Source organism: Onychomys torridus, chromosome 4 (genome assembly GCF_903995425.1).
Source record: "Onychomys torridus chromosome 4, mOncTor1.1, whole genome shotgun sequence".
NCBI lineage: Eukaryota > Metazoa > Chordata > Mammalia > Rodentia > Cricetidae > Onychomys > Onychomys torridus.
In genome coordinates, this window is record NC_050446.1 from 136,917,047 (window position 1) to 136,926,877 (window position 9,831).

At 52.4% G+C, this 9,831-nt stretch overlaps 1 protein-coding gene across 1 annotated transcript; it reads right to left on the reverse strand.

Moving 5' to 3' along the window:
* Positions 1 to 2,436: 2,436 nt before the first annotated feature.
* On the reverse strand, positions 2,437 to 9,468 carry Srms (src-related kinase lacking C-terminal regulatory tyrosine and N-terminal myristylation sites). Its single transcript, XM_036183206.1, has 8 exons — positions 8,685 to 9,468; positions 5,901 to 6,022; positions 5,288 to 5,454; positions 4,491 to 4,632; positions 4,232 to 4,390; positions 3,515 to 3,696; positions 3,274 to 3,430; positions 2,437 to 3,024 (listed from the first exon to the last, which is right to left on the reverse strand). Exons 1-8 carry the CDS (start codon positions 9,083 to 9,085, stop codon positions 2,831 to 2,833), a joined length of 1,524 nt encoding a protein of 507 aa, XP_036039099.1. The 5' UTR covers positions 9,086 to 9,468; the 3' UTR covers positions 2,437 to 2,830.
* Positions 9,469 to 9,831: the final 363 nt, after the last annotated feature.

The following is a 9,831-nucleotide window of genomic DNA, read 5'->3' on the forward strand; positions in this document are numbered from 1 at the left end:
TTCAAGACAGGGTTCCTCTGTGTAGCTTTGGAGCCTGTCCTGGAACTTGCTCTGTAGACCAGGCTGACCTCGAACTCACAGAAATCCACCCACCTCTGCCTCTCAAGAGCCACCACCGCCCTGCTATTTCTTTTCTTTTCTTTCTTTCTTTCTTTTTTCTTTTCTTTTCTTTTTTTCTTTTTCTTTTTTTTTTTTTTTTAAGGCAGGGGAGTGTGGTGCTGCTGCTGCTGCTTCATGCTGAGTATCAAATCCTGGTCCACATGCATGCAAGTAAATGTTCTACCAGTGAGAACTGTGCCAGGCCTTGAATTTTCTTTCATTGAAGAGATATAGCACTACTCACCTGCTTCCTATTAGGATTAAGAACAGCAACATGCATTATTTAGTAGCTTTACATCTACCCAGCCCAACTCAGTTCCCAACAAGGTGTGGGAAAAGGGCATCACAGGAAGAGGAAAGGAATAAGGATGGCAGAATTCAGCCTCAAGAACTCCATGGTGGCCTCCCATCTGCTCCAGAGCCCTCGAGTCTTGAGCCTCTGGGTCCAAGCTGTGTCCTGGACAGCCACATGTCCCTAGATGAGACCTGTGGGCAGCTCTATGGAAGATACATCAGGTAGCTCAAAAGTCCCTGGCCTCTCCCAGGAGGGCCAAACCTACTCATCTTTGGCTGAGTAATCACACAGGAATGTGCCACAACCCAGCCAAACCTGCTTCCATGGCTTGGCCACAGTCCCAGCACCATCTTTCTCCCTAGGCTGTGCCATCTATCTCCAGTGTCTCATCGTTTGGCTCATGGTAGCCCCTTAACATCAGAATGCTACTATCTTGTGCCACGTAAGCCCTTGCTCATACTGCTGTTCTGTGTGCTGGCAAAGCAGGGAGCCCACAGCAGTGAACTGTCAGGTCCAGATTCTTCTCCTCAAGAGGTCAAAGCTGCAGGCTGAGGCAGATGCAGGGCCATGGCTCAATCCAATCCCACTGCCCCTTCCATAGACAGAGACCAATGTTAGCATACTCTGTTGGCTTGGCCTCCACAGCTTCTAGAACCATTCTGTTCTGAACTGTAACCAGGTTAATTGGGTCCCGTAGTGATAAAGCCGCACTGCCTCCATCTTTGGTACAATCCATCCCCTCACTCCCCCTCATCAAGCCTCCCCATAAGAAAGCCCATGACTGGCTAAGCCCCAAACTCTTTGCTGTACCTAAGGGGTCACTTCATACATGAGGTCCAGATCCCAGCTCCCTCTTTTGTGTTTCCACCTGTTTTTCTTTTAATTGAATTTGCAATAAAGAAGGTAGTGAGGGGTGGAAAGGAGACATTTAGAGTCAGAACTCATATTAGACAGTGGGGAGAGAAAAATTAAATCAACAAGTGGAGAATTTGGAGAGAGCCCACCTTTAAAGATCAAATAAAGAAATCTGGGGGAAGCAAAGGAGAACTGGGCACCTGTCTTTAGTCCTCCAGGGTGGGGAATGACTGGACCAGCAGGCACCCCATCCTACGCAGACTGGTCACTCTTCCCATGGCCTCCTGAAGGAGGCCTTAGCCAACAGAGATAGGCAATGGACGTGACCCAGCTCCCTCTTTAGCCAACCCACAGATGAGATGTGGTTGGTGATCATGAGCAAATTGGCCTTGGTGGGTGCAGAGCTGGCCCCAAATTCCATCCCATTTAGGGTATTGCCAGCCTTTCTGCCTTACAGCCTTCTGGATACGGGAGAGTGAAATGGTCTTGGACCCCTGAGCAAAGGTCCCCTAGCCCCAGTATACTGCTCCTAGTGCCCTAAAGTGTTGAATGATCCAGGGCCCAACTTCTCAAGGTGTCACACTCAAACACAAAAGTGACCCACAGGGGCTTTGCCCCAGAAAGTAGGTTGTCTGGTTGTCAGCATCCTACCTATATCTGACTAATCCTGCCAACCAGAAAATTCTGCCTCCTAACCACTGCCCTTCCAAAGAAACTGTGTTGAAACTCCACCCTTCTGCATCTGGAAAAGGCTTGGGAGTGCTGACCACCAAACAACCAGCCCACCCTTTCTGAAACTGAAGAATTTTCTGGCTTCAACCCCAGGCCAGGGAGCTGGAAAGGGCTGTTCACTTGGCTCCAGCAGTCTCCACCATTAATGTCATGGGGGTCCACATTGTAATGCAACTCTGGCTCTGGGGTTATGTTTCAGCTCTTCCTCCCATCTTTCAGAGCCTCCAGCATTCCATTCTGGGAACTGATATGTGAATCCATTGGAGCATGTTTATTGAATCTGATTCTTTGTGCCTAGAGTTTGCCAGTACCTGTGGGGGCAATGGGTGTGGGCAGGGGATGCTACCGTCCCCTGTGAGTATACAGCATGTACTGGTGAGATATGCTTGGGAGCCCTAGCACTGGATACTTAACCAAATCCACAGTAAGACTTGAGAGAAATTGGGCTTCTTATTCTTGATCCTAGGAGGGAGCTGAGGAAGCCCAGAGTGAGGTGAGGGCAGAGAGGAAATTGTTGGCTCTGCTGGTACACTTCCTTACAGCTCCTCTTTTATCCTTTATCAACACTTTGGAGACACCAGGGATTCAAACTGTGCCAGGAGGAGGACACAGCCTTCACTTCTAAGTAATGCTCATGACCAGACCCAGTCTGCACGTGTCCATCTGGTGTTGTGCACATGTAAGTACCAGCCTATGTCAGTGGAGGAGCCCTCAGTGTGGGGTTCTCTGAGGCTGTTGGCATTCCCAGTTGTGCAGCATCTCCAATGTGTGTTGGCGACAGGTGTTTCCTTGGGAGACACCCTTCGGAAGCAGTTGCCATAACTGCTGCCTGTGGGGCTGGAGACCTGGTCACGTGAGGCTCAGATGGAGCCGCCTGTGTATGGCATTCATCTTCTCCCTCAGTGTGGCAAAGGTGGGACGCTCCTCAGGGCTGCCCTTCCAGCACTCCACCATAAGCACATAGACCTCTGCTGGGCAGGCAGCTGGGCGGGGCAGCCGGTACCCACGACTGATCTGCTGTAGTGTCTCATGGTTGGTCATTCCTGGTAAGAGGCCAGCAAGAGGGGCCAGGCAGCAGCTGCCTTGATTCTGCCTGGGTGTCACCAAGGAGATTCCCCCAACCCAGGCCTCTGCATGACCAGTCTGTGCTGGTACTCCAGCCCTATCCTGGTCCCTTTGGGGGTCAGTGACTTGCAGGGCAGTGTATATCTCTTCCCTGAGGGTGGACCCCAGGCTACCTCCCTCAGACTAAACTTTCTCTGATGAGTATGGTTTCCTCTCAGATGGCTCACCTTCATAGGGACATTGGCCATAAGTGAAGACCTCATATAGCAGGATGCCAAAGGACCAGACATCTGACTTTTGGGAGAAGACACGGTAATTAGCTGCCTCAGGTGCCGTCCACTTGACAGGGATCTTGGAACCACTGCTTGGGGAGTAGACATCATCCTGGGGATGAGGGTAATGGTGGGGAATTCAGAGTAATGCCTTTGCATTACTCTGCAGGGGTTAGGAGCCTAGAGCCCCACTGACCTTGAGCAGCCTGGCCAGGCCGAAATCAGCTACTTTGCAGGTGAGGTCATCACCCACCAGCACGTTCCTAGCAGCCAAGTCCCGGTGGACAACACGCCGTTCCTCCAGGTAGCTCATGCCCTCAGCTACTTGGCAGGCAAACCCCAGTAGATGAGGCAGGCTCAGGGCCTTTCCCTCAGGGCCTGCAGAGAGAGAGGCAGTACTCCTGAGGGCACAGGGTGATGACTAGCAAGGCAAGTGCATGTGCTTTCTCTGAGCCCTGGTTCCCCGTCTCTGAGGGAGTGAGAGCAGCAGGCCTACTAGACAATGAATGAAATGAAAAAGGAAGTCTTGCACTCACCACAGGCCTCAGTGCAAGCTGCTTCTTGGTACCTGCCTGGACCCCCAAGGAAGAGAGGACCCAACCTGGACTGGGTCCAAGGCAATATATCAGAGGTTAGTGACACAAACTTCAGCCCCAGCCTCAGAACCACCAGGTTTTGACTATCCTTCAGCTAAATCTAGGCCTGGCCCAGACCCTTGGCCTCAATACCTCTCCTGATCAGAGGCCCAGTAGGACCAGGTGTCTGCAACCTAGGCCACATGTATCCCTTCCAAAGGCCTAAGGATTCTTCTTTGTGGACCCAGAGCATGAATGTTATCATGAGGGTTGGCAGATATGGCTGCTACAGGGTGATGTCAGTGAGGGTATTCACTGCCCAAGTGGAGAGTACTCACTGCCCAGGTAGACCTGCAAATTGCCCTTGCCCATGAGTTCAGTAACGATGTACACAGGTTCACCCAGGGAGCATATGGCGTGCAGCCGAATCAGTCGCTCATGCCTCAAGTTCTTCAGTGCCTCAATCTCCTTGGTGAGGTCTGCCAGTTTCATGTCAGCTGTGGAGAGAATGCTGCTCTAGGGCCGTGCATGACCACCACTGCCCCAGGCACCAGGGTCAGAAGGCAGTGCTGCCCAAGCCTGGGTGCAAGGCCTCACCTGATTTGATAACCTTCACCGCCACAGGCATAGAGCCCAGCCACAGGCCTTCCCACACCTCCCCGAAGAAGCCTTCACCCAGCTTTCTCCGAAGGACAAATTCTGAGCGTGGCCGTTCCCACTCGTCCTGAGCCAGGGGCATCTGTGGGAAGGGACACTCAATGTGTTGCCTGAGACTCCCCTAGCAGAGTGGGCAGGAAGGCTGAGCTACTATTTGAACCTAGCCTCCCTGTGAGTCTCAGGAAGAGCCCCAAAATCAGGCCTCAGCCTCTCTCTCTGCAGCACACCCTTACTCCAGGCCCAGGCAAGGACAGAGGGGAGACCATAGATGACCTCCAGGAGGCCAAGCCCAGGGCTAGGAAGCTAATTGCTTTGGGGACTTATGTGGCCTCTTTACCAGAGCCGGACATCCGTCTACAAATACTCATTACAACCCCTGGCTAGGCTGTCATTACAGAACCAGAGGAACCAGATTGTTGCCCTGGACCCAGTAATACCAGATACTGGGGGAAACAATATCTCCTCTCTCAGCTTCTGCCCTCAGGACTTGGAGCACCCTTCCCACGCTAGCCTTGACTCCTCCTGGTGCCCTCCCTACAGAATTAAGAATCCTATATTCCTTAGGGGTCTCCAGTCTTCCAACAGCCTCAGAGGAGATAAAACTGGTAAAGTGGCCAACTCCATTAGAATAAAGAAGCCATTGGATACTGGATATTCCCTGACCAGGTTCTAGGGCAGGGCTTGCCAAGGCAAGGGTCCTTGGTGGTCCCCAGATACGGGGAATATCTCAGGTCCACCTGGGGTATGCAGGGCTGCAACAGAGGGTTCTGTATCAGCTTCCAGTTGGTCTTGTAGTAATCGAGCAATGCATCCAGGCTGGGGAAGAACCGGCCCTCCTGCAGGTAGAGGCTGCCACCAGGTGCCATGCAGATGCGGTAGTGGCAGACTTTGGTTTGGGCCCGAACTGGAGATAGAGATGGAAAACAGTGCCTTGGCTACACCTGCCTCAGACACCCATACCCCAGTGTCCCAAGTGGCTTCACTCAGATTGGCCGTGGGGTCATTGAGGTGGACAATACTCTGTACAAGAGGGGACATGAGCAGCTACAGGCCACAGGACAGCCTGGGAACCCTGGGGACAAAGAGTGTTAAATAGGTACTTGTTGAATGAAATATTAAGTCCACTAGGTGGTGAATGGAGGAAGTAGGGAGAAAGAGAAAAGGAAGGAAGGAAGGAAGGAAGGAAGGAAGGAAGGAAGGAAGGAAGGAGAGAGAGGGAGGGAACTTGATGACTAGCATGTCTGTATGAAGGGCTACCTGTATAGGGATCAACCACTCTAAGGTCAAGAAGGGTAGAGCTGAGCAAGATACCCCACCCAGATAGGAAGTCTTGAGGGGTTGTCTGAGTACCTGACAGAGAATATCCCCCGACGCTGCTTTCGCTGGGACGGATGAGGAAGGCCCCTGGTGCATTGGCGGGAGACAAGAGCAACTGCTGGGCCTGAGTCCTGCTGATCCCACTGAAGTACCAACTGTAAATCCAGGACACAATAGTCATCTTTCAGACCTAGCCATGTGACCCTGGCAAGGTATGAGGCCTCAACTGTCCTGCTGTCTCTCAGGGAGAAATGTACCCAGTGCCTGAAGCTGGGGTCCCAGGTCATCACCATCAGGTAACTAGAATCTCCTTCCACACTGGTATGACTGTCCACTAACCTGGGCTACTGGTTCTGTTACTCTAATATAACGCTCATGCTCTGCTCAGAATATGATCACCAGGCCTCACCAAGAACTAACAGCCCTGGACAAAAAACAAAATCCCAAACTTGAAAATTTGTTGAGTCCCTGTGGGGGTCCACTGGGAACGCAGGTACCCAGGGGGCTGCCCCAGAAACACCCACAGAACTGCTAGTATGACCAGAGAAAGAACCAGCGGTGTTATCTGTCTGAGAGATTGGCTCCATGGGATCTGGGGGTCCCAGAAGAAGCAGACTAAGGCAGGGTGAGCAGGATGTTAGCAGAAGCAGACAGTAGAAGTTTGGTGGGGGGGCTTACTCTGAAGAGCCATGCCTAGGTGGGCCAGCCTCTGACAGCTAAGTTAAATCAAGTATGGCTCCATTCACTTCTTTCTTTTCTTTTTTTTAAAGACAGGATCTCATTGTGTAGTCTTGGTTGGTTTGGAACTCACTATGTAGACAAGGCTGGCCTCAAAGATCCACCTGCCTCAGCCTCCAAGTGCTGGGATTAAAAACATATACCACCATGCCTAGCCACTCTCTTCCTTCTTAGAATCCAGAAACAACCTCAGAAAGATAAAGTCAATCCCAGATCTACTCCATTGCAGGCACCTCTGATCCCCAAGTCCCAGACAAGGTTCCATAGCTGGCTCAACTTCCCATCCAAGCTTTTCCATTTCTGAGAACTTCCAGAAACCCAGTGGGTTGAAGACCACAGCAATGCAAGTGAGCTTAGTCCTTCTGTTCCTTCAGATGGAGGCAAGGTCGTAGGGGACAATAGGTGTGACTCAAGTTAGTCCGCAAAAGAGCAGACAGGCCAGTCCCTCTCCTAGGAATATGTGGGAGAAGAACTGGTGTGGCCAGGGTGTGGGCCTGGGCTGGAGCAGTAGGGGTGAGCACAACTGTGACAGAAAGATATTAGCAAATAAGGAGACAGAGGCCAGGCCTGAGAAGCAGGAGTTTGTATTGGCAGGCTGAATGGATGTGAGGGACTGTCAAGGATACAGATGGAGCCTGGGCTGGGCAGCATGCTCAAGAAAGTCCACAAACTCATTTCAGAAGCTGGAAGTCTAGACCCTTGAGGCTTCCTGTGTCTCTACTAAGAGCCAGAACCCTTACTTATAGGATCTGTGGGCAGGAAACTGAGATCTTCTGGCAGGTGAAGAGCCCCTGGGGTGAGGTCCCTTCTCAGGACAACAGGCAACAAGACTGGAAGACCAGAAGTGTGAGTTTCTCCAACATAGCCCCAGCCTTTCCTTGAAGCCATGACAGGGTACAAACCACTACAGGATATAGCTGGGCTTCTGCGACAGCCTGAAGTGTGGAGGATATGCCTCAAGGGTCTCTCCCTGGATTATAGGGCCAGATGTCTGGGACTAATGACACTGTAAATGTGGTCAGCTCTTTGATCTCCAGGTCCAGGCAGTCATTAGCTCTCCTACTAGAAGCCCTGCCTCCAGGAACCCAGCCCTGCCTGTCATGCCAGCAGCCTACAGGATCTGTTCACAAGTTCTGTCTCCCACACCTGGGTGTCTGAGGGACCCCTCCACCAAAACAGCTACTTGACCTAGTCTATGCTCTACTGAGGGCCAGCAAGCAGGCATGGGGCAAGTGCCTGGATCCCTTTCTATGGCTCAATTTCACCTACCACACAAAACCTGCTAGGAGGCTGTGACTGCTGAAGGGTCCTCAGGAGGCTCGAGATGGATTTGAGCACTTCTAATGCCTGAGGTTGGTATGTGGATGACTCAGGCCAAGACCAGTTGAGTGCAAGACCAGAGACAGTTTCCTAGACAAGCTCTTGAGCTTTCAATGGATTCCTGCCATGACCCTGCTGCATCCTTGCTGGTATGCAAGAGTTGGACACCAAAACCAGCCAGTGACTGCCCAGCCTTGTGGGCAAAGAGTAGGCTGTCCCCCACACCCACTCACTGAAACAAATCAGGGCTATATCTGTCTCATATTTAGACTCCGTTTGTGGTGGTTGGTGAATATGAATAAATAAGATTAGCCCTGGCCTGGTTTGCAGTGCCTGGAAGTACTGGGGACCCTGCAGAGCCATCTGGAGGCTCAGATGTGGCCCCCACATTTCCAAGCAGTACAACACTATATCGCCTAGAAAGGCATCTCAGACCCAGTTCCTAGCCTGGAAGCAGCAACCACTCACTGCATTCTATTACAACCTCTATATGGAGGCAGGGTCCTGAAGTGAATATGCTGAGTACTTGGTCTATCCAGCAATTGGTTCCCTGGACTTGCTCACCACTGGGTTCCCCCTCAACAGTGCAGCTCTTCCTGTTTGTACTGCTATGCCACACTTGATTGCTCAGCCCAGTGCCAGCAGGCACTCAATAAGTCCTCACTGACTGTAAGCAGGTATTTCCTACTCTCAAAACCCTGACATACTCCACTGGGCATGGCAGCCTTTTAGCCCTATATCCCAAGCCCAGATACTTACGGTTGGTCTGAGGGCGTCTCAGGGGTGGCCTTGGCAAGGTAGGTGACTGGAACCAGTCCCATACTGGGTGGCCCAGAGAGCCTTTGGGCAAAGATGTAGTCGCCCTCCTCCTTGAGGGCGTAGAGTCTGTCTCCACGGCTGACGCTCAGTTCCTCTGCACACCGAGCAGTGAAGTCGTAGAGCGCGCGGAAGAGTCGCGAGCGTGGGGCGGGAAAGCTGCAAGGCTCAACGGCAGCGGGCAGCTCCAGCACTGGGTTGTCGTCAAGTCCCTGGATCCGGGGGATGTCTTCGTCCGACTCACCCGCTGGCCAGATCTTATCCCAGAAAAAGGACAAGAAAGTGAGCCGCTTCCGGAAGAAGGGCTCCATGCCTAGGGGGCCTGGTTGTGGACGAAGGCGCATGGAGCCCACTTGGGTCAGTACTCTTTCTCAGTGTGCCGCTAAGAAGGCTGAGCACTACAGCCATGCACCAAGGAGCCCACGTACGAGGGAGAAACCGGAAAGGCTGGTGGGACAGCCAAGCTACCCCGTACTTCCTGCCCACATCCCTATTTGCACGGGACAGGGAAGCGACAGGTGACACAGACCCTAACCCTAACCCCGGAGGTCATTACAGAGGGCTCCTCAGTCAGGCACACGGCACGTGTCGGGGTGACATCCGGCCCAGGGCCACTCAGACTGCTCCTCCTATCCTTCCACAGATGTATGGTCTGCTGAGTAGGATCTCGGCTAGGGTTCAAAGCAGCAGGGCTTGAGATTGTGCCCTCAGTAGGTTCCTAGGCTAGACGGAGTTGGGCGGAGCTTGTGGGAAGGGGCGGAGAGAGGAGGGCCTACTGAGACAAGCCGCCTTCTAACTCCCCACTCCCAGGTACACAGGGGCCTGCCTGCACTGCTCTGCTAGCCTGGCATGTGCAACCAGCAGCTGCCCTAGGGAGTGGGGTCTAAAGAAGGAGCAGCTCATCACCAGTGGCCATATGTCTTTGAAATACTATTTGGCTTTTTAAATGTTAGCTAATTCTTTAACATAACTGTCCCACCGCCCCATTCAGGGCCAGACAGCAATAGGTATGGGCAGCCTGTCCAACTTAGCAGTGGCCTCTGGAGCAAATGCTCAACACACAGTAAGCTCTTGGCATCCTGATTCCTGT

Bases quoted from the DNA above. Each gene is read 5' to 3' on its own strand.
- Srms (XM_036183206.1), bottom strand. From the start codon at position 9,085: ATGCGCCTTCGTCCACAACCAGGCCCCCTAGGCATGGAGCCCTTCTTC. The intron at 6,023-8,684 runs GTAAGTATCTGG...CTGGATTTACAG, and splicing joins GAGACGCCCTCAGACCAACC to TTGGTACTTCAGTGGGATCA. The intron at 3,025-3,273 runs GTGAGCCATCTG...GCCTCTTACCAG, and splicing joins TGGCCAATGTCCCTATGAAG to GAATGACCAACCATGAGACA.